The 25,302-nt window shown below is 35.6% G+C and overlaps 1 protein-coding gene across 1 annotated transcript in view; it reads left to right on the forward strand.

Moving 5' to 3' along the window:
* Positions 1-550: 550 nt before the first annotated feature.
* Positions 551-25,302, forward strand: part of CNGB3 (cyclic nucleotide gated channel subunit beta 3) — a gene marked incomplete at both ends in the record, with an annotated part of 160,428 nt that continues 135,676 nt past the window's right edge. Inside the window, 3 exons of the mRNA XM_080694751.1 lie at positions 551-661; positions 5,633-5,751; positions 5,870-5,957. Of these exons, the coding sequence (XP_080550877.1) occupies positions 551-661; positions 5,633-5,751; positions 5,870-5,957 (318 nt within the window). The remainder of the gene's footprint in view (positions 662-5,632; positions 5,752-5,869; positions 5,958-25,302) is intronic.

The following is a 25,302-nucleotide window of genomic DNA, read 5'->3' on the forward strand; positions in this document are numbered from 1 at the left end:
AGGTAGGTAGGAAGGAAGAGAGAGATAGAAAAAGAAGAAGAAGAAGAAGAAGAAGAAGAAGAAGGAGGAGGAGGAGGAGGAGGAGGAGGAGGAGGAGGAGGAGGAGGAGGAGGAGGAGGAGGAAAGAAGAAGGAGAAGAAAGGAGGAGAAGAAGGAGAAGGAGTAGGAGAAAGAGGAGGGGAGGGAGGGAGGGAGGGAGGGAAAGAAGAGAGGAAAACAAATAAACCAAGGGGCAATGTGAATGCATTTAAACAATTCAAATCAACTATGAAGTTTTGCTTAATCCTCCACTTATGAATTATTCACAAGGGCATTTCGACTCTAGAAAGTTCATAAACAGAGTGCAAATCACCCAAGCAGAAGTAATTTGCAGCTTTTAAGCCAAAGCCCTGAGTAGCTAGGGAGTTGCCTTTAGGAATTAACCAGAACAAAATCCTGATTAAACAACTAATTGGCTTGTCTACTAATGAAAAGGAAAACAAAGCACATTTCTCTACCTCAAGACACAGGGTCATAAAAACAGAGGGTTTTCAGAACCACTTCAGAGAAGATGTTCAAATCACTGACAATAAAACTCAACAAGGTGAAGCCCATGGAAGGAAGCCACGAGAATGAGCAATATTCTCATACAAGCGATCAGCCTCAACAAGCCCCCAGGCAGGTATGTCCTTCACATTCCTCAGTCAGTCTTGAGTCTCAGCATTTCTTCTCTGGCAGTAGAATTTAACAGATGTTGTGATATATAAGGTTGCTTAACAGGTTTCCCTGCATGGGTTATGTGCAGTCTGGGGTATATCCTCAGTAATTTATATATTCTGTAAGTATTTGTTTAAAAAATGAATTGATAAATATTTAGAAGATTATATTAGAATTTGGAAATGCCCAGCAAGAGTTCTCACTGCTGGTTTCACTTCTGCCATCATCCAAGAGGAATGTGTACTGGTATTGGGAAGAGAGTTTAAAAAGTATTAATGTATCAATCCTGGGAAAGATGTCCAACCTTGAAACATATCTTCTTTACTAAGAAAGCCAGGGTTAGCCAACATGTCCTTGCATTCCTAAGAACAATTTAACACAGTTTGGGGGCCTGTGTTTGAAGATAGAGATGCCTCCCCCTCCGGCCATAAATCTGGGCCTGTGTTTGAAGACAGAGATGTTTCCCCCTTTTAGGCCATAAACCCAGCTGGAGAGATAACAGAAGCAGAGCAGGGGCTGACGATAAGGTGTAACATGATCTCCAAAAATCAAAGGGACCTGCTGGACTTAAACAGGATAAAAACTCAGTAAACTGGAGTTATTTGGCATTTTCATTCGAATTGCCCCCCTGTGCCCCTCTCCGGCACAGGGCTGTAACTATCTCTATATTTCTACCTTTTTTAATAAACTTCTTTAAATCTTCAGCAGCTGTCCAAGCGATGAATACTTATTCTTAGCTTAGGACAAGAATCCACGGTTTTTCTGTTTGTCTCTGTGTGTCTGGTGGTGGTGGGGGGATTATTTCACACCACACACCTTTCCCCCCCCAACCTATCCCCTGCAACAGAATGATTTCGCAAATATTAAATTGACTATGTGAGTTACTTTCAGCAAAGGATGTCTAGCATCCTGGTGTTAATAAAACACATTTTAACAATAAATAATCTAAAACAGTGGTTCTCAATAGGGAGCAATTTGTGACATTGTACAATATCTTGGGCCATTTTTGGCTGTCACAGCATAGTGGAATATAGCTACGTACATAAAGTCCAGAAACTTTTTTTAATGTAGATAAAGTCCGGAAATGCTGTTAAATACCCTAAGCTGCAAAAACACCCTCCACAACATGAAATTCTTTAGTGCAAAATTTCCATGCCAAGGTGTAGGTATTTTGCTCTAGACATATATGTATATGTATATGTATACATATATATGTACATATGTATATGTATATATGTGTATATGTATATATACATATACACATATGTATATATGTGTATATATGTATATATATATGATTATTAAAACTTTATTAAAGTTTCCTATCTCTATTTTGAGACAGGGTCTCACTAACTTGCTGAGAGTCTCACTATGTTGCTGAGGCTATCTTTGAATCTGTGATCTTCCTGTCTCTGCTTCCCAAGTACTGGAATTACAGGCATATGTCAGAACACCTGGCTGACTATATTCATGTTTAACCACAATATGTATTGGAGGGGGACTGGAGATTGAACTCACAGGTCTTCTACCTCTGAGCTACACCCCCAGCCCTTTTTATTTTTATTTTAAAAGAGGGTTTTACCAAGTTGTTTGGTTTGTCCTTAAACCTGAAATCCTTCTATCTCAAGTCTTCACAGTATGGGATTATAGGTATGTGCCACCATGCCTCACTTAGACACATTTTTCAAAATTACAAATCTATTCATATGAAAATTGAGATAACAATAATTTCTTTTTATCCGTGTTGAAAGAAATAGAGACAGGATGTACAAAACACATAGTAGGTACTTTCCAAATGGTGATTTCTTATTTTCATTATTACTAATTTGTTTTTACAACAGGTTGAAGTTCAAAGTGATAACTGTAAGAGCAATATTTACTCAAAACCATCTCTAGAATAATATTAATAAACTACCTATAAAAATCACCTAAAAGAGGGACATAAAGGTTTTTAGACCAATAGTTATTTTACCATCAAAATAGATGGACAAAAGATATAAAGTACAAGCAAGAGGGATTGTGGTACCGCAGTCTAATGATTTGGGTCAGTGGGACTAGCAGGTAGCCACCACTGCAGTTACCTAACACTGGCCCTAGGAAAATTGCCTTCCTTTTCCGATTAACACTGTCTGTTCTTGCCATGGAGAGGAGAGGTGAAGGAGTGTGCCTAGCATTGCTTCATAGGAGAACTTCATAGGAGAACTTGCTTCAAAACCCATGGAATGTCACAAATACTGAGCTGAGTATACCCTTTCAGCTAGTCTTATTATGTTTTACTCTAGAAAATTCACTATTAATGTTTTGTTTGTTTTGTTGTTGTTTTGGGTACTGGCGATTGAACCCAGGGGCATTCTACCTCTGATCTATACCCTACCACCTGTTTTCTTTTTTATTTTGAGACAGGGTCTCATTACATTGCTGAGAGTCCCACTACATTGCTGAGGCTGTATTTGAACCTGTGATCCTCCTGTCTCTGCCTCCCAAGTACTGGGATTACAGGCATATGTCAGGACACCCAGATCACTATATTCTTGCTTAACCCTTGCCTATCATTATTATTTTCCCACAGAGTGTACATCTCACAAGTGGCAGAGCCTGGACTGAGCCCCATCCTATCTGACTTTAGTATGAGAGCTAAATTACCAGGCTATCTTACCTCAAAATAGGGGAATACCAGTTTAATAAACTCCTCCAGATACTCTGCCTGCAGGATAGAGAGATGTTAAAGAAAAGGCAAGAAGAACAGAAGCTTTGTAAAGAGTTGTCTTTTCTTCAGAAGCAGAAATACCAGAGAAGTACTTAAATAAGGCTTGGACTAGGCCTATGTAGAAGCCACTTTTAGGTGTTTCCAGGTCATCTCAACAGCCATAATTTACAGTTGTCAACCATGAAGTCTACTGGTATTGATCAGTATCACACTACGTCTTAACAGTCATATTTGGCAATTATTTGCACTTGTTCTTTCAAAGAACATGTAGGTATAGAAAACACAGTTTTTATCCAGTTTTAAATATGCTAGATGTTACAAATGACAGAAAGTTAAGACTACTTTCCCACAAAAATATAACCTTTTAAAACAGTATTTAAACAATAAGCTCCTGAAGCAGAAATAGATTATTTGAGTGCTATAAGATAAATCTAGGAATAAATAAATCAATTTATTTGTGTTTTGGGTGACATTTAGAGAGTTTATTCACAAACAAAAATATAATTACTATTTATCAATAAACTATTCATCAATAAAATTCAAGAACTGCGAACAGTTTAATACATATACTCTTCAGAAAAAATATTCATACAAATCATATTTACATAACATATAAAAACTGTTTTGGAAATACTTATAAATAACATCATAATATGACATAAAAGTACTTGATGGAAGTCAGAAGAGTTTGCCATTACTTATAAGTTGTCCTGGATTTGTGCCTTTCTAGTCTTATTCTTATGAGCTAACCATTCAATCAACTTTCTATTAAAAACCATCATAATAATAATGGCTTCATGGACTAACAGATAGCTACTGTGAGACTTAAAGAAAACCATCTAATTAATTTACTTTTTAGTTTAAAATGATTTATGACAATATCTATAAAAATATAAAAATTCCATATCATGACACACAAGACTTTCAAAGTCCTTGTCCTGCCTACTTTCTAACCTTATATTTCTTTTACCCCTTCAACCATCTACTATTGTAGCTTTTCAATAAATACAATCACACTTAGGTTTTTGTTAAACCTATACCATCTTCCTGCGTAGTGTTTTCCTTTTCTTACCTACCTGAAATAAAATTTCACCTTCATAAAATCAAGAACCACTTTCTTTTCCTTTTTATGAGTCTCCTTTCTTCCTTTCCTTTCTACCCCATTTGATGTGACCACTCCACCTTTATGTCTCATCTCTATCATCTAAAAATGTGGTCTCATCACTTACAGTTTTAGTTTTTAATTTTTGACTTATGGTTTTCAATGTTTTTCCCCCTACTAAACTGTTCAGAGCTTAGATACCAAACTTTCTATGTCCTAAGCTAATATCTTATTTAACTCTGCACCAAAGAACATTCTCAGGTGAACACTGGATGCAACATTTCAAAGAGGAGCTTAAGTGCTCAGACAATGATGAGGTGGAGACAAAATGAAACCACAAAGAGAAGACAGAGTTATGAAGAGATGAAACTTCCTTCTTTCCCGTGTGTGTGTGTGTGTGTGTGTGTGTGTGTGTGTGTGTGTGTTAATGAGGAATGACCCACAGGCATACTATCCCCAAACTGCAACCCCAGCTATGCATTTATTTATTTATTTATTTATTTATTTATTTAAGTACTGGGGCTTGAACTCTCAGCCCTTTGCATTTTCTACTTTGAAACAGGGTCTCACTAAGTTGCTGAGGAACTTGTTAAGTTGCTGAGGCTCTCTTGAACCTGCAATCTTCCTGCCTTAGCCTCCCAAGTACTGCCATAGACAAGCAAATAAGACAACCTAACTGAGGGGCATGAGGAGTAAGAGGGAAATTCCCTAAGGTACATGATGTACATTCACAAATATATCAAGTACTGGGTTTGCAGGTGTTTGCCACAATGCCCTGCAATTCCTCCCCACCCTCATTTGTTTTAAAGTACCACTAAAGACCTACACTGAGACAAACCTTAGAATTGTATGAAGTGAAGGCTATAATTGGGAGAAACATGAGCCAGAGAGACTCTGACAGAAACAATGATTTTATGGCCAAAAAAACTTTAGGGGTTGAAGATGATCAATCATTAGTAGAGCCCAAAATATCTATTGAAGTGCAAGAATCATTATTTTTAGTACATCATTAACCAAACTAAATTGGAATCAATGGATTGATAACTGAGTGAAAAGTGTTACATTCTATACTCAACTTCATTTTTATGTAAATTCTTCACATAGAACCTCTATTTTGTTTCCTCAAGGAAGAATACAAAAGTGAAAAAAATAATCTGAAAACTGAGAGGACTCCAGTCACATTTGAAGAGGCATACACCAAAAAAGGTCAGAATGCAATCTGTAGAAAAAAACTAAAAAGTGAAATGTATATTTTTCTGAAATATATTGTTCATTAATCATTTGTCCTTGACTAGGTGAATTTCCTCAGGGCACAGTGAGACTAAAGATCTGAGTATTTACAAAAACATTATTTCTTTATTCAGTTGCTCGGTCATCCATTCTCCAGATGTGTTTTCATCTCCAGCCATGCTCCAGGCATCATTCCATGGACTGGAGACATGGCAGAGGACGGTATGGTCCAAGTCTATTCTAACACAGAAAATGGATCATAGGAGGAACTCTAAATGAAGGAGAAGCCATAGATGAGCAAATAAGACAACCTAACTGAGGGGCATGAGGAATAAGAGGGAAATTCCCTAAGGTACACCATGTACATTTGCAAATATATCAAAGTCAATCACTGAACCAAACATGAGAAGGAGGCAGAGTAGAAAGAATAGGGTGGGAATCGATAAGGGCTGAATAAATGATGTGTGCATCTATGCCTCCATCCATCGTGTACTCCATGTTGGCTACAATGCACCAATAAAAAATTTAAAATGAAAATGAAATGGATTTGAGACAAGTAAGCACATCATGAGCAATATAACTTCAGACAATGATAAGACTGTATACACTGAAGGGTTCAGTACTCACATCTCTGTTCTTATTCCTCCAAACTGACTGCATTAGAAATCTCATTTTCTTAAGGTTACCACACTCATCTCTGCACGGGTGATTTCAAATTTGTATCAGAACAACTTCTTTTTTAATATTCCGGTCTGATATTTTCCAACTAGGCACTGTATATACATACCTGTCGTTCTGCTACATCCCAAAGCAAGCATGTTCAAAACCGAATCCTTTATCTTCCTATTCAAATAAGCTCCCACTCATGATTTGCTTCTCTTCCTGGTACTATTTTCTTTTTAATCTCCCAAACTCAAAACCTCACTCATGTTTCATTCTTCTAAGAGTCCTCTAAAGAAAATCTGTCACCAAATATCATTTCATAATGATTCCCAAGCCCACTTGCTTCCTTGGCAATCCCAGTAATGTCATCCTGATTCAGAACTCTATTAGTAAGGCACGCCTAAATACCACCACCAGGCTCACTAAGTGATTGCTTCAATTTAGGACTCTTTCAAACCTCTCTCCTTTTAACCAGCCAAGTACTAGTGAACTGTATATGCTATTTACCCATAACTTCCCATTAGCCAGGAGTTTGATATGCCTTCAGACTGTTTGCAAGACAAAAATCTAAATTTTTTCATCTGACTTTATGGGACCTAATGCAATCTACTCCTGGCATCACCTTTTTCTCCTACTTCTTCCCAGTGTGAGCACTAAGTTCTAATGGAGAAAGTACAATAATGGTAGGGGAATCTCTAGAACAGAATATGCCATTGCTAAATATTAAAATAAAATTATTTCCATAAAACTAGAACAAATGTCATACTTTTCATCTATTAGAAAAAGTCTATGTATACTGATTATAGTGACTTTCTACTTGATAAAGTAAGATACAATTCAGATTTTGTTAGCCAAAACGTCTCATTGTTTTAAATGGAAAAGATAATAAATGCATGTGAATTACAAGGAAGATTAGAAATTTTAAAATGAATCATGAGACTCAAGCACGGCGACACATGTCTATAATCAGCTGCTCAGGAAGCTACACAGGAAGATCTCTAAAGTTCAAGGCCAGCCTAGGATATGGAGCAAGACCTTGATACAAAATAAAAAATACAAAGAACTAAAAATGTGCCTCAATGCTAGAAGACTTGCCTATCATGCATGAATTCCAGGACTACAAAAAATTATACATATAATATGTAATATTATATATAATTATATATTATATTATACATAATCTTGTGTACATTATTTCATATGCATATGAATTAATCATGAGCTGAGGATGTAATTTGGTAGTAGACTGCTTGCTTAGCATAAACATTGCTCTGGATTCAATCCCCAGCACCTAAAATATAAATGAGTATTTTTTAAAAAGGAAATGAATTACAAAAAAAAAAGGTTATAACTAAATAAATGTCTGTCAAGAAATACCTCCATAGCCAAAAGCATGACTCGGAATGAACAGCCCTCTCTCATTATGTGTGGCTATTCCTATTTAAGAGAAAAGAAAAGGACCTATGAAAAATACAAATTTAAAAGAGAGATGCACAATACACTAGAATAATTGGAGGGGAAATAAGATGTTTACAGTAGGCAGTATAAGAAGATAAAGATATTGATTTTTTCTGAATTAGTTCATATATCTATTTTTTTACAACCTGCTTTCCACCCACTTCCAATAATATAATTGAAAACAAACAAGAAGAACAATGGGAATAAAACCCACTTTAGTTTTCTTGAATTTATTTAGTTATTTTGGAGACTAGGTGTGGGGTTTTGTCATTCATAGTAGAATGTAAAGAATATTTACTTGTTCTTAAATCAGTTGTTTTCATCACTAACTTTCATCTGCATTTTCATCTCAATCAATAAGATAGGAAAGTGATATTCCCCAGATGGTACTCAAGCATTCAGTACCCGAGGGGAAAAAATGATTTTTTTAAAGAAAAACATGGCACAATAAGTTATTCAATATGAATGCAATGGAAAGTAACTTCATAAGTGATTACTAAAGTGTGGCTATTTAATTTTTAGAATATCTGATTCAAAACACTTAGCATGATGTAATGAAAGAGAAAAGCCTTTAGTAACTGTAAGCTCCATTTTGGATAAACACATATATTTCCACAAACAGTAAAAACCATATAGCAAAGAGATATACTAAATAGTATAGACTTGCTTTATATTTATCAACAACTGAAGACCATTATTTAGTCTTTTAAAAGGAAAGGAGGAACCTTCTGGAGATCATACAATAATCTTTACTGCATACACTGAACTGTAATGAATGGAAGTATCGAGGGAAAAACACTCTAAAGATCTACATAAATCAAAGGAAGCAAAAAAAACAAAAAGAAGAAAGAAAGAAAGAAAGAAAGAAAGAAAGAAAGAAAGAAAGAAAAAAAGTCCCAGAATTACCAACATAATTCAAATTCCAATTCTGCTTTACTATGAGTTAACAACAGTGATGTTTTCAAGTCTACAATTTTTTTCAAAGAAAGATATAGCCTAAAGAACATAAAACTAAGAATTACAACTTCAGGATAAGTTTATCTCTAATTCTTGTTATACTTTTTCAAAGTGTATTTGTAAGCTTAAATTTTTCATAGCTGGTAATAAGAATTCTTTTGTGGAAGCTTCATTTGACAGAGGAGCTATTTGAGTAAGAAGGGAAAATCATTTAAATCTGCAGATTTAGCATATCTTCAAAGATTTTAATAGGAATGTTATATTTAAGATATTTTGCCTTGAAAAAGCAAAATTATTAGTGTTTAAAGATAGTGTCTGAGATATGCTTGATATTTTTATGTTCTTCACTTCAAAACATGCAGGTGCAATGTCACAAAATCTGCAGATGTTTATTTCTGATTATAGAACTCTTATCTTCTGCAGAGCATGGTTAATTTATATCTGCCATGGAAATGAAGAATGCAACACACTTAGGATTCAAATAAAGATAACTTACTAATGTCCTATATCCATTACAATCATCTTTCTTAGACTTCTACTTCACTTACATTATATTAAATGCTTCTTTAAACAAACACCTTGGTACCTGTTGAGAATATGTAAATGACTTATCAGGTAACAGTTTATAATGCTTTAAAGTTATCTTATTTGTGTGGAAATGGGCCAAATGTGTGGCAGGATGAATAAGACTACCTTAAGACCATACTTTAATCCCCCCAAATCATTAATTTGTAAATTTACATGGTGACTAGATTGTCCTGCATTACCCAGGTATTTTCAATGTCATTAAGGTCTTATGAGAGAAAGCTAAGAAGGTCAAAGGCAGAAGAATGGATGAAAGGGAGAAAGCATGGGTTGAATTGATGAATTCTGAGGATGGAGAAAAAGCCAAGGAATTCAGGTACCCTCTAGAAGCTGGAAAAGATAGGGAATGAGTCTCTCCTAAAGCCTAACAAAGAAACATAGTCCTTGACACCCATTTCAGACTTCTAACTTCCAAAAGTTAAAGTAACTGGTGTTAGTTTAGACCATCAAATGTGTGGTCATTTGTTACAGCAGCAGGAGAAATCTGATACATACGGCTTTAAAAATACTCCAACTTTAAATATAAATTAACAATTTAAAAAGAAATTTGGGTTTTACTACAGATAATCCAGAAAATACATAGTAAAGGAAGTATAATGTACCATAAAAATAATTTGAGGGCTCAACATGCCTAAATTCAAATTATAACTCTGCTATGTTCTAACTCTTTAGCTAAGATATTTAAAATTTGAGGGTCTACATGCTCTGTCTAAAGAAGCTGAAAGTCACACAACACCAATCATTGCCCAGGGATCAAGTTGCCATTGTTCCACTTTGTCTAAAGAGACTTTGAATACATATTATAACTTGAAATGTCTCTATCTTATTTTTGGTGGTGGTACTGGGGTTCCTGGAAGCCCTTTTACTTCTGGGCTACACTCCCAGACCTATTTTATACTTTTTTCCTTTTGGAAATAGGGTCTCTTAAACCAGCACGTCTGGCTTCCAACCTATCGAACATACGGGATCCTCCTGTCTCTGCCTCCCAAGCACAGGGATTACAACCGTGCGCCACCATTCCTGGCGCTTTCTGTCTTTAATTTTTAATGTTTAAATATTCCTTTTTAAAAATCACTGGGGAAAAACCTGAATTCTTGTCCAAGTGAGTCCACAAGATTATTTTGTGATCTCTAACCACCCACATAGTAGATAATCAATGTTATTTATACACATGAACATTGATGTCCTTCGACAAAATTATGAGTCTGGTAAGGCTATTAGTTATCCTATTGTGGGGGGGAGGGTACTGGGGATTGAGCCAACCCAGGAGCATTCTACCTCCAAGCTACACCTCCAGTCCTTTTTTTATTTAATTTTTGAAACAGAGTCTCACTAGGTTAATGAGAGTCTCACTACTTGCTGAGGCTGTCCTAGAACCTGTGATCTTCCTGCCTCAGCCACCCAAGTACTGGGATTACAGGTATGTGTCACCACACCCGGCTAGTTATTCTCTTTGCTTATGATGTCCACCTCAGACTTTGTTTTTTAAACAGACCATTGCTTGGCTTCTCCTGTCAAATAGTTCTGCATGGCCAAGATCATTAGCTTCCAAGTCTAATCCATTTCCAAGTTTACAGAGGTGCCCCAGGGATCACCTAGTTCCTGGTCATTGATCCAGACTAATCTACTTTGTGTGATAGCCAATTCTCAGTTTATACAGCAATATAGAAAGCTAAAAACTGCTCCTTTAAAATAAAACAAAATTATGCTCTCTTAAAAACATTTTTAAAAGAAATGGAAGTCAGAAAAGGGGCTGGAGGTTCTGGCATGTTTAAGTGGGAAGCCAATCTTTCAGTTACTAGCAATAGCAATTATCAGATATTTGATTTGTCCTATGTAGAACAGGAAAACAGACAGACTCTAGTAAACTTTAATTTATAAAAGTGTCAGTAAGTTAAGTTCCCATAAGATCAACCAGCTTGATTGGCAAGCAAAGAGGTACTACTATAGTTAGTTTTAGCAGTATGGTCTACCCTTTGTAACCATCAGTTCTATTCACTAGACAAAAGACAAGATTATATATATATATATATATATATATATATATATATTCTAAGTATGACAGTTTTTATCAAAACTACTCAAGCTCTTCTCTGTTTCATCCAAAGAGAAGCAGTCTTATATGGTAAACTATCAGATTTCTAAAACAATACGAAATAGATTTTTTAAATGATATCTGACATGACAAACAAAAGAATTAAGAAATGAGTAAACATGGCATAGAAAATTTCTGAAAATTTAATCTAGAAAACAGATAAATATGCATGTGCTTTCTAGTTTGAAATGATGATAATAATTCCTAACTATGCTCGTTTGACAAGGGACAGAGATATAATCAGTGCACCTTCAGTGGCAGGAGCTGGCTGTGAAAAAATTGTGACTACACATGGTGGCTCACACCTGAAATTCCAGGACTTGGGAGACTGAGTCAGGAAGATCACAGGCTCAAGGCCAATCTCAGCCAACTAAGAGAGAGACACACCCAACAACTTAATGAGACCCTGTTTCAAAATAAAAAGTAAAATAGTACTGATGATCTAACTCAGAGGTAGAATGCCCCTGAGTTCAATCCTCAGTATAAGAAGGAGGAAGGAAGGAAGGAAGGAAAGAAGGGAGGGAGGGAGGGAGGGAGGAGAGGGAGGGACGGGAGGCAATTAAACTCTGTGCTTTTAAATTTATTTCTGCTAAAGAGTAGGTCTGATTCATGGGAAATTGCGGTATGTTTTCCTGGTCCTTGCAATGTTGTTAAGTAAACAAAAAGTCTTGCATATCCCACATAAAATGCAGGCTTGAAAGAGTTAATGTATTTTTTAAGGCAATTTACCCAGTCTGGCTGGTAGAATATTTTGTGTTTATATTGCATTTTTCCTCAAATGGAGCCTTTATCTAATCCTCACAGAAATCCCCATGACAAAAGTATGTCTCATTTTATGGATGAGGAAACTGTTACAGAAAATCGACTTACCTAGAATCACCCAGAGAATTAGTGATGTGAGGATTAGAGCTCTTTATTCAGTACCCAGCACTGGTAACTCACCACATTCCTTAATCCTTGTACATAAAATGTGTTTTCTGTGTGAATGAATCTCGATAAAAAGTCTCTGAAACCAAGCATGACATGGAGAGAGGACAGGAGCGCTTGATCCTGACATAGTACCAAAGCTACCATAGGTGGACCCACATTCTTTTTATCTGTTTGATGATTTGATTATTTCTTTACCTGAGATTATATAATCTAAAGTTTTTTTTTTTTTAAAAAAGGGGAAATACTAGCTAAGTTTTAATGGGAAGATAGGAGAGGAGAAAGGCCGATCTTGATTAATGAGGGTCTACACCTGAACATGTGTAAAATTATGAATAAGACATGGTTAACCTGGACAAGCATTGGGGGGAGGAGGGAAGAGAAAACGGGGGCGGGCACCAAATATAGTGTAAATGTATACTATTTATGTTCAATAAAAAAATTGTAAAAATAAAAACTTCTTATATATCCTTTCAGGACTTTATAGCACATTAAGACTGAATAGAAGACATCTGAGTTCTGACCCCTTCCCACCTCCCTTAACACTGGCTCCATCCAGCTTCCTCGGGACACCCCGGGCCGATGGGGCTTTTGCTGTTTCACAAAGCAAAGTGTTCTGCTATTAGACAAGTCCTTAAAATGTTTGGGGGAATTTAAATTCCATTGTAGGTCCTTTTGCTGCCTTCTTGAATATAAAAAAATCTATTTTTTTTGTCTATGTAACAGCCTTTAAATAATTTGAAGTAACTCTTTAATCACTAATCTTTAGTATTTTAGCTAAAGAACCTCTGTTCCTTATGCAGTTCCTCAGATGGGATGGTTTCCAGAAATTTTGTCTACTAAGAGTCTTCCTGTGATTTTAATAGATGACATATACATTTCTTAATATAAAATGCATCATTTTTCTACTCTTGTGAATGAAATTTTAGGACACTCAGATTCTATTTTATGTGTGTTGCTATAGTGTTTGCCAATTTCTCCATGTCATTTGACAATCTTCAAATATTTAATATAATTTCAAGTGTGATAAAGGTGCTACAATCAAAATAATTCTAAGTATATTATATATTCTAGAAACTGTGAAATTAATCATACACTGAGTCAAAAATGCAATCTTGAGTTCTAAAAAATAATTATTAGTTGTACAGTTGTGAAAAATGTTATTTATGTTAACTAAAATGTTCATGCATTGAGATAAAAATGATAGTAAATTTTATTTATCTAATAAAAGTATCTATATCTAGTCTCTATTAACTTATCTAGTATCGAGTTACTCATGTATTGTTGTTCTTAATGGAAGATTTATTTTTGAGACACAACACACAATGTATTTGATATCATAGGAATTAGAAATTCATCCAAGTGCTATCATTCCCCAGAACAAATACTCCAACCAATGAAAGTGTTTCCAAGTCTTCATTTGGTATATCTACCAAGAAAAGGCAAATCAAGTGCTTTATTCCAAATTGGGCTTTTCTTCTGTGCATCCCTTCTTTTCCAGCATCTATTTAATGCCACTGATAAAATGTGGAGGGTTGATGTGTTTCCACATCACTTACTTCATCTCTCGAAGAGAGAAACAGATGTTTCATACCTGCTCCAGTCTGTATGATGAGCTGCTACAGGAGGCCAAGCAGACTGGAACTGTATTACACAGGCCCAGCGTGATATGCTGCCAGACTAGAGACAGGCTGAGCCAGGTGTGTGGAGGGCAAACTCAATAGCACTCATTCTTATACATACCATTCAATAAAGACGATCCTATTAGAACACTTTGGTTCCAGATTTCACTTTCTTCCTTGGGCACAAATTCAGGGCAGAATTTTACCAAGTGTACTGATGAGATCTGGCAATTGCCACACAACATACAAAAACACGGTTGGCAGAAAGACACTTGCTATTCATTTGGGTAGCTGGGAAAGAGGGAATCCTGCTGTCCATGTGTAAAACTGGGAAAATGTACAAAGTGCAGTTGACAAAACTTGGCCCAGATGCCAAAGAAAATTTTTACCATGTATTTTATATCTCTCTTTCATGAGGATGATCCAAACACTTTGACCATCTGTTGCCACAAATAACATGCTACGTGGATTAAAAAAAAAAAAAAAAAACCACACCCACACTGAACTACAGTTGGTGGGGATCCTTTTGTTTTAAATCCTCTTGAATTTTAAAGTTGTGGTTCTCATTTTTCCCAAGAATAGGCAATGACTAGTTCTCATCTTCATGAACAAGTTTTTAAGTATTTATTTTATAATTAGTGGCATATCTGCAAATCACATCAAGCTGTAATTAATTCCAAGCTAGCCTAGACTTGTAATGATAGAAGCAGGTCACTGTGGAAAGTGTGGAATGTCTCTGGAAGACCTAGTAAGGAGCTAAGATCTACATAGAATTAATGTAATCCAAATGTTATGATGATAAAAATTTCTTATGAAAATGGAAATAAATAACTATGGTAGAATAGTCTATTTTTTAATTGGTACTAGCAAAAAGGTAATACTATAAATATAATCTTCATCTTGTAGTTTGAATGAGCATTAACAGAGTATGGTGCAGCTTATATTTATGTACCTTTAGTAGAATTAGGCAATAAAAACATCTAGGCAATTCTGTTTTACAGATTCTGGATGTTTTATCTTCGGGATTTTTTTTCTGCTTTTAAACTAATATTTTGTGGTCTGTATTAGTTCTAATTTTCTTTTCGGATAGGTATTGCTACAAAAATATATGACCATAATGGTTCATAGTCATTTGTGGTCCAAAAATCATCAATGAGCCCATTATCTAGAAAGAAAGAAGAAAGAAAGAAAGAAAGAAAGAAAGAAAGAAAGAAAGAAAGAAAGAAAGAGAAAGAAGAAAGTAAGGAAGGAAGGAAGAGAAAAGAATCTATAACATAACATACAGTGTATAGGGCTCAAGTCCAGAAATGCACTAAACAACTATTGGGCAGAGATTAAGAATTATGCTTTGAAATATTTACATTATATCAGTAATTACAGTAATTGTGAGTATGGCAAAAAGGAGAGGCTACCACTTTTTTAAGTAGCAGTATAACATGGTACAATCTGAGAGATCTGAAAAATTATTTCTTTTGTTTTTTTCTGTTTGTTTTGGTTGTTATTGTTACTGTTGCTGTTTTGGTTGGTAAATAAAAATGGGATAATGTGGTGTAACTCAAACACATAGGGAACACAGATCCTCCCCTGGTATTTCTGTCACACATCACTCTGTACAAAATGACATGTTAAAGCACTATTTCTTTACTCTGAACACTATTGTATACTGGTAAACTAATGTACTACATGTGCCTGCATTGAAAAAACTCTGTCTTATAATTTTCAGTAAGATTTCATACACCTAGTAATACTTGTGGCCCTTGCACACTGGTTTCAAGACAGTGAGGCTTTTTTGTTTTCCACATGAATGGGGGAGTTTGGGGTTTTTTTTTCCTTTTAAATGTAATAAAAGCATATTTGGCACTGTGCTTTCTAGTTCCTATCCCAAAATACCATAATTCTCAAATTAAAATAGTGTCCTGGGAAGCTCAAGAATTTAAGTTTTCTTATTCATAAACTTCTTAAAACTGTAAGTTGTGACTCAATTTTATGATTCCCTTTATTCCTAAAAGAAGTTCCTAAAAAATTTAGTACATCAGGAGATTTAGGTAAATCATTAAAATTTTTATATTAAAGAACTTATGTGATGAAAACTTCTGTAAAGTGATAACCCTTTGATTTATTATTTTTGCAAATTCACATTTTTAATATTGGGTTTGCTTAAATGTTAAAACTATACTGTAATATATTGCAATAAGATTTATGATTTTTGCCTTGGTTTCAATTTTCTAAGCACAGTACATCCAATTAAAAATAAATTAGAAACTGTAGATAATGAATAATCATTAAATTGAATTCTTTTTCTTTTGCCTTTTACATTTTCTTTTAATATGAAATAATTTGCTTTTATTAAAAACTTCTTCATAATCTAAATATTTACTAGCAATATGATTATTTTCTGGGCAAATTACAATTTAAACTATACAAAATGGAAATTGTCTTTGTAGGTTTGATGAAAAAACTTCCGTTTCTGAACCGAAAATAATGCTAGTATATATTAGTTTGTGTTGCTTCTTTAGAAAGAATGTCATAGCTAAAGATAATCAAATCACAATCAAAGTTTTAATTTCATAAAAATTAAGCTCAGAGTCAGGCATGGTGGCACATACTTTTGTAATCCCAGAATTTGGGAGGCGGAGACAGGAGGACCGTGGTTTCTGGACAGCCTCAGCTACTACTTAGTGAGGCCCTTTGCAACTCAGTGAGACCCTGTTTTAAAATAAAGAATAAAAAATAGAGCTGGGAGAGTAGCTCGGGAGTATACTAGGTTCCATCCCCAGTGCCACAAAAAAAAAAAAAAAAAATTAGACTGAGAATTCTAAAATACATCAATTACATCATTTCTATTTTACCTTGTGAATCTTATGGTGAATCAATTTTAGCCATATATTATAAATACTTTGAAAATCAAAAATTCATTTTGGGTAATGAATACTTATCTTCAGCTTTTTTTGAGTAATGAATACTTATCTTTCAGCTTATTTTCAGAGAGAAACATACTATTTAAACTTTTTATTACTAATACACCTACTCTAAGTGTTTTTTTTTTCCATTGGTCTGAAGGTATCTACAAGTTAAGTCTTCCTGCACAAGGTCCTACTTTGCTTAGCCAGGAATCCTTGGGGAGGCCTTCCTGGAAGACTATTCTGGAAGACAGGCAGAATCTCCATAATCTGTAATGCCAAATATAACTGTGTCAAGAGTGGTATATATTTTTCTACCTATGTGTTGTTTCTTTGCTATAGGTGATACTTGCAAGAAAAATTTCTTCAGACATTTGACTACAAAGCCTGTCCTTCAAAGTTTAGTGGAATCAATGTCAGAGAAGAAGGAAATAGGAACTGGGAAAGAAGGCCCAACCAGGTGAGAACTTAACAAAACATATAATATGTATTGGGGATATTGATAAGCTGGAACAAAAAATAAATAAATTCACCTATTTCCTCCTTCAGTTGATCAGAATGGCAAGGGAATAACAATAATTATCTAATGAAGGGAACTGAGTCAGAATTAAAAGGTGAGTTCTGTCCAGTTCATCATCCCTTATCAACCAGGTAGGGCCACTGACCAAGAGCTCTACACAACCTTTTGGTTATAGACCAGATCACACCCACAAAAACATTCACTCACATGTCTGAGTCACTGCAGCATCATAGAAACAGGCAACATATTTACTAAGCATGGATTTTTTTAAAAGATAGAATTTAAGAGAATCTTCTAAGTTCACCAAGAAATGGCTATTTAAAATCAACAAATATTTTATCATTCCAGAAGATTTTGATTTCCTCTACTCTGAAGAAAATACAGCATGGTAACCAAGGATAATTACAGATGTGGGTAATCTTTATGACACTTCTGGAATACCGTTTTACAAATACTCCCCGTAAAATTATTTGAAATATCACAAAAATATATCAGTTTAAATTTTAAATGTGAATCGGTGAATCCACGACAAAACCCAAGGAGTAGCACCTTAATTTTACCACTTCCTGGCATAATGTTCTGTGCCTGCTGATCCAATCTGAATTGTTTTACCATAACTCATATAATTTATATAATGAGATTATGAAACAATAAAAGTATAGTCTCAATTTGTTAACAGGAAGGAAGTGTTGTCCCTTTAAAACAGTTAAAATTACCTATTCTTCCATCCCATCCCACCCTACCCTCTTCTTTTTTTAGCAGCTCCTCTGTCTATGAAACCCTCTACTTTCCATAAGCATTCTGTGATAATCTAGGATCCAGGGTATTGCTGAATGAATGATAGGCATCAGCAAAAGAGAGTACATTTTTAAGGAACGCAAATTTGGCTGGATAGGAAAATAAACACAAGCTCACTCTAACACATACCAAATGCTATTTGACAAAAATAAAGCCTGACATATCATTTAGGGAGAGAGGAGAATTTGAAACACAGAGGTAAGGACCAGACAAGTATAGACAGGTAAGGAACAGGACAAGTAATTATTTGTATAACTGTCGGTGTGTACAGAATGGTTTGCACTCCTATTAGTAGGTCTTCACTATCTTTACTCCACAGATAAACAACCCAGGCACAAAGAGGTTAATTAGTTTGCCTGTAGTAATAAGGTCAGCTCAGATAAAATTCAGCTGCAGAAGACTTAAATTCCTGAGTAGACCTTTTCCCGCTCTCCCACCAATACACTCCCCTTTAATCAACGGCTTAACCTTCTGAACTAATCTCTCTTCCTAGCGTTTATTTTAATACATTTAAGTTTTTGCAGTAAGTGGTGGTAATAGATTTGCAAAGGACTGTAGTTGAATCCATAACTAATATTTAGAGGATATATTCCTCATATTCATTTCTGGTAAAGTACTTTTACTCTCCCAGAATGTAGATAGGAAAGCTTTAGGTTGCCCAGAAAGTAGGTCAATCAGCAGAGCTCAGACTCATGAAACTCCTTAAGGCAGCCACAAGGCCTGCCTGGTCCACCTCCCAACTAGTTTTATTTCACCTTGTCCCAGCATTTCTCCTTGCCCTATATTCCCACTTCTCTGGTCCAGCCATGTCTGTCCTATATTTCAATCTCTTATACTTTTATTCCCTCCTCCACAAGCTTTTGTGGATGTTATTTTCTTTACTTATTCAATTCTTTTCTCCCCTGCTGTCCTGAATTTACTCCCACTCACTGCTAAGAGTTTATTCTGACCAGACCTTTCTTTGGGGGTCTTTTCCTGCCCTTCCTAACTAGGTCCTGTGGCGCTATTTTCAGAGTCTTTTCCTGGCAATACCATTACAGCAATACACCTGATTACCTGATTAAGTCCCAATCAGTCTTACCTTTCAATTGTGCGCTCATCACGAGAGGGGCCGTTGTTGTCTGCTTCGTTGATGATTGGTATCCCCGGTGCCTCACTCAATGCCTGCCACCTGGTAAACATCCAAAAAAATATTGACCAAATAATTAATAGATGAATACAAACCTATTGGATTCATTTCTCCAGAACTTTTAGATTTTTCCAAATTGCGTCGCTTCTCCAAGAGGAAAGAACAAGGCTCAAGCGGTACCTGAGCGTTCCCATCTCAGCTCAGAATTCTTAGAGACGTGTGGCCAGTTGCAGCACATTGCAAAGATCAGGAGGAGACAACCATAGCTCTAAAGTCTCGCTTCCTTACTCTTCTTCTCGCGTGACTTTTAATATTATCACTCTCCTCAGCTGGCCAAACTGTTAAAATCCACATTTTTTTTTTTTTCTTTTGCGGGTCTGGGGATGGAACCCAGGGGCATTTGAGCTCCTAGCTACACCCCCAGCCCTATTTTTATTCTTTATTTTGAAACAGGGTCTCACTAAGTTGCGGAGGGCCTAAGTAGCCCTCACTAAGTAGCTGAGGCTGTCCGCGAACCGCGATCCTCCAGGTCTCAGCCTCCCGAATGCTGGGATTACAAGCGTGCGCCACCACGCCCGGCTGTCCAGATCATTTTTTTATGTCTTCCTGACAGCTCTTTCACAACAGAGGCACATTAGAGCTTAGGAATTATTGACAATCCGAGTAGGCCGAAATTAGCAGAAAGCTCTTGCTTTGCTATTTGATGACTGCGCACATCTTTTCTTGGATTGAGTGAAAACCACTGGCACTGAAAAGCTTAAAAAAAAAAAAAGAACAGTGGAACTTTCAATGTCACCTTTGACTAATTTTCTTCTACCTTTAGCTGAAATTAATGGGAATCTTAACGTTTTTGTATTATGTAGGACTTACTAAAACTTTCTGTTTTGACCTCACAAGCATCAAAGGTGCTACATCTACAATCTTGGCAAGCAGGGTCTTTATATATCATTAGACAATATTCAGGATAAAATAATTCTCTATTGAAAATGTCACTTACAATACTCTCACTGAGTAAAAATCATTCTGGTACTTTCATTTATTAAAAATCAATACTTTCACCTTTGGGCAAGGTTAAGTTTGTAAAAGTTATTTTTTCCTAGAAAAACATTATGGGTTTGATTGATTGCAGGCACTAAATATAGATGTGTGAATGACTTGCTCTCACCTCAGATTTTTCTTAAAATTGGTAAGAGTTAGACTATTAACAAATAAAAGTTAGAACTAGGTTTCCTGTTCTAAGTGTATTTACCTCCTCCTGTGACCTAAGCTCCAGGCTGAATAAGCATTCGTATGATGGGGCTGGCCAACAGGTATTGGGAAGAATGCACGTGGTAAATCGTGCTGACTCTGTATGAGAACCACAGTGTGATGCATTTGGTTACATCTTTAGTGTTTATTACGCTCAGAAGATGGACAGAGGTGGACACCATGAGGAACATAAGCATAGAGGTTAACATTTGTATCATTCAGGCTTCTCTTAAAAAACAGAACCAAGAGAATGTACACATAGAATAAATTTATACCAGGAAATGGCTCCAGAGATTATAGAAGCTGAGAAGTCCCAAGATCTATAGTCAGTAAGTGAGAGACCCAGGAGAACCAAAGATGTAGTTCCAGTCCAAGTCTAAGAACAAGAAATGTGGATGGTATAAGTGAAGATCCAATTTTTCAGTTTTCTATCTCAAGAAAGTAAAGGACCAATGTCTAAGCTCAAATAATCAAGCAGAAAGAGTCCTCTCATCCCCCAGGGGTTCAGCCTTTTAGTTCTGTGTAGAACATCAACAGACTGGAGGAGACTCATATTACAAAAGGCAATCTGCTTTACTCAGTCTACTGATTAAATATCAACCTCATGCAACACACCTTCAAAGATCCACGTAGTATAATGTTTGCCCAAATGCGGTGACATCTGGAGCCCAGTCAAGGTGACAGCTAATGTCAATCTTCATACCATCGCCCATTATGCACATAAAATAATTAAAATACTACAGGTCCTGGGTTTTCTGGAACTAAAGCACAGTATCTTCTTACCATTTCATATTGTTCTTGCCTCACTGAACCCATGCTTACCAAAAACTCGTTAACACTGAGCCTCCACACTCTTGAGCATCCTGGACAGTAATCTTCAGTGTGCTACAGGACAAAATCTAAGGTTAACTCTTCTTACAAAATTGAGCCTCCAGTTTACAAAATATTTCTTTGCCCTTGCCTCTAATGTTTTTGTAAGAATATGTGTGGGTATGTATTTAAGCATATTATGTCTACTTTGCCACTTACTAAAATAAACTAAGTGGATAAAGTTTACATTATTATAAAGAGGTGATTTTCAAAAAAACTCATTTCTGTTACTTTTTAAATGCAACCTTCAACATGATTCTAAATGCAGCCAAAAACTAATTTTCTACCCATAGTAATACTACTGATCTCAAATAAATTTTTAAGATATCTCAGTACTACATGTCCACATTTCTGACTCAAATCCATTTGTATTAAACTACCTTGCTTTCTTTCCTTCCTTTTTATCCTTTCACAACATTTTCTAAATTGTCCATCTGAGAAAAAGAAATTCTCTGCAACTCTTCCCACAAAAAAGCAACCAATTTGTTATCTTGTCAGATGAATCATTTAGCTTCTGAAAGACACGGAGTTCACCTCTTAAAAGACCCATTGATGCCATTTGCCCATTACCAAGAAAAAAATGGCTTGTTTCTGGCATTCTATCCCAACACAGTCTTATTTTTTAATATAAAAAAATACATTTTGATGGGCACTAATGAATAGCAAGCAAAAGAAGATATTTTTTTGCCTGGAAACATCAAACAGTTGCTTTTGGAGAAAGAGACAGAGTTGAATGGCTGATAGGTTAAGTGGTAAAATGAGGAACAAGCAAGCAATAAAACAGTGCCTGTGGCTAGGGCGTGCTCCAAGCCTGACGTTTACAGTACAGTACATGGCTTTTCACCATTGCTACCCATAATGCTGAGAAGGAAGGTTATTTCTATGAATAGTCTTTGTTCATAATGGCAATCAGTCTCTATTTGGGTGGTTTTAAAATAGGCAATCATTTCACAGCAGGAACAATGAGAGCAGAATAGAATTCAGAATCTTATCAACCCTCATAAACACTGACGTTTATTGTCTTGTAACTAGAAAAAGCAAAAATCACTGCAGGAAAGATGCTTAAAAATCCATATGTGACGTGAGAGTTGAAATAGAAAAGGAATGTCAGCTATCAAGTTTACAAAAATGAAATGCAATTTACACTTCAATACTTTACAAGCTTGCAATAAAAAACAAAAGGGCAACCAGCTTTACATTTTGTGGGATACATAGTAAAAATTGTGTGCTATTAGTTTTAGTGCCAAATTAAGATTTCCCTCTATGATAAGCAAGACTTTTATAATTAAGCATTGCAAACACTTTGAAAAATAGATTGACAATTTATTTTAATAATATTAGCTAACTATTTCAAGCAATATGGCAGATTAAATGTTTCTAGGAAGTTTTCTGGGGGGAATATAATTTAAAATACTGGGTAAAATATAAAACCATACATACTCTTTTATGCATGATTGAACTTCTGGAAAATATATACAAAAAGTAATTAAAAATAAATAATTTGAAAGTTTAAAATTTTTCATAGGGCTAAGAGAGCAAAGTTCAACATGGAAATTATAACCTAGCTATGAATAAAGTATGGGATGTAGCTGCCCCTTAAGTCCTAATAAATATTATGGAATTTGGATGATGTGTCAATGTGTTTGTCAATTGTCATAAATGTACCACTCTTTTGAGAGTAATGGGGAGGCTGTACATACATAAAGGCAGGAATGTATAGGAAATTTCTGTACCTTTAGCTTAATTTTGCAGTGAATCTGTAATTTCCCTGAACAATAAAATCTATTTTTTAAAAATTAAACTAAAATATTTTCTCTAAAGATGACTCTAAAGGTTGACTGCTTAAAGAATTAAGCATTTTATTATTTATAAAATATCTTAACATGCATGTTACAATATCTTTGAAAAATACTAAACTAATTAAAACAATTTTTATCTTCCATATGCCAAATTTGTAAGATTTTATGTTGTAAGACAATCAACAAGAGAGAACACATGCAATTCTGTCAAATATAAAATGAAACTGGTGATTCCATTCTCCAAGTATGGTGATTATTAAAGACTTTTTTTTTTTGGTGGTGGTACTGGGGTCCCTGGAAACCCTTCTACCAACGGGCTACACTCCCAGACCTATTATATATATATTTAGAAACAGGGTCTCTTAAGCCAGCAAGCTTCGAACCTGTACAATCCTCCTGTCTCCGCCTCCCAAGCACTCAGATTACAAGCGTGCCCCACCACGCCTGGCTTAAATACTTCTTTTAATGAATAGATTATTAAGTGTTTAAAATTATTAAGGTTAGAGTATAATTTATTGTCACAATTAAGCCAGGCGTGGTGGCTCACGCTTCTAATCCCAGCACGTGAGAGGCTGAGTCAGGAGGATCGTGAGGACAGCCTCAGCTACTTAGTGAGGTCCTTTGCAACTCAGTGAGACCCTGTTTCAAAATAAAAAATAAAAAAAAATAAGGCTTGTGGTAGCTTGGAGGTAGAATGAATGGATTCCATCCCCAGTACCGTAAAAAAAAAAAAAATAATAATAATAATAATAATAATAATAATAATAAAAGTAATACCACAATTAACAAATCAAATCCAAAAGTTAGGAATGCATTTCAGGGAAGCCCAAAATAAAAACTAATGAAATCAAAAGTAACTCAGCAAAGAATTTACTTCTGTGCCAAAAATTGAAAGCACACTGGGCAGGGAGTCCTCTCAGCCTTTAACTACAACTGCAAAGGTCACTATGCCATTCTCCATTGGCCAGAGTACTGCCTTTACAATATAATTCAGTGGCTAGTTTTCACTGGGAAGATCTTACATAAAGAGAAAAATGAAACCAGTACATCCAGGATTGGAACATACAGACACTTGTACAAAAGTTACATAATGGATGCCGAAGCTACAGCTACAGAATGGAAGCCTGCCAGTATCTATGTGATCTTGTAACTTCAATAGAAAAGATCACTTTCCTTCCATACACTGAAGAATGCATAGTTATTCACACTCACATAGAACATATACAAAACTTGACCCTGAGATTTCACCTAACTCCAACTAGAATGGCAACCATTAAAAACACAAACAACAAATGCTGGTGAGGATGTGGAAAAGTGGGAACTCTACTAATTGTTGGTGGGACTGCAACTTAATGCAACCACTTTGGAAAACAGTGTGGAGAATCCTCAGAAGAATGGGAACGAATTTGCCATATGATCCAGCAATACCACTTCTGGGTATCTACCCAAAAGAAAGGAAACCAAACTAGCAAACTAATGCATGTGTATCTATGTTCATAGCTGCACAATTCACCATAGCCAAACTATGGAACCAGCCAAGATGTCCATCAACAGATGAATGGATTACAAAACTATGGGATATTTACACAATGAAATTTTACTCAGCCATAAAGAAAAACACAATTACTTCATTTACAGGGAAATGGATGGAACTGGAGGATATTATCCTAATTGAGATTAGTCAGTCACAAAAAAATAAGAAATCAGCTACTCTCCCTAATATGCAAACACTGGGGAGAAAATGGGCCACAGGAGGAATTCTAGATGAATAAGGAGATTCCATAGATGAGCAAATAAGGTGACCTGAGGAGAAGAGATGGGGTAAGAGGGAAAATTTCTAATGCATATGATGTACATTAACAAGCATATCAGTATTAATCACTAAGACAAACATGAGAAGGAGGAGGCAGAAGGAATGAGGTGGGAACTGGGTGAGGGCTAAATGGGTGAGGTGTGCATGTATGTCTCCATCATCTTTTATCCCATTAAGATTTAT

The sequence above is a fragment of the Muscardinus avellanarius genome (genome assembly GCF_963383645.1).
Source record: "Muscardinus avellanarius genome assembly, chromosome: 4".
NCBI lineage: Eukaryota > Metazoa > Chordata > Mammalia > Rodentia > Gliridae > Muscardinus > Muscardinus avellanarius.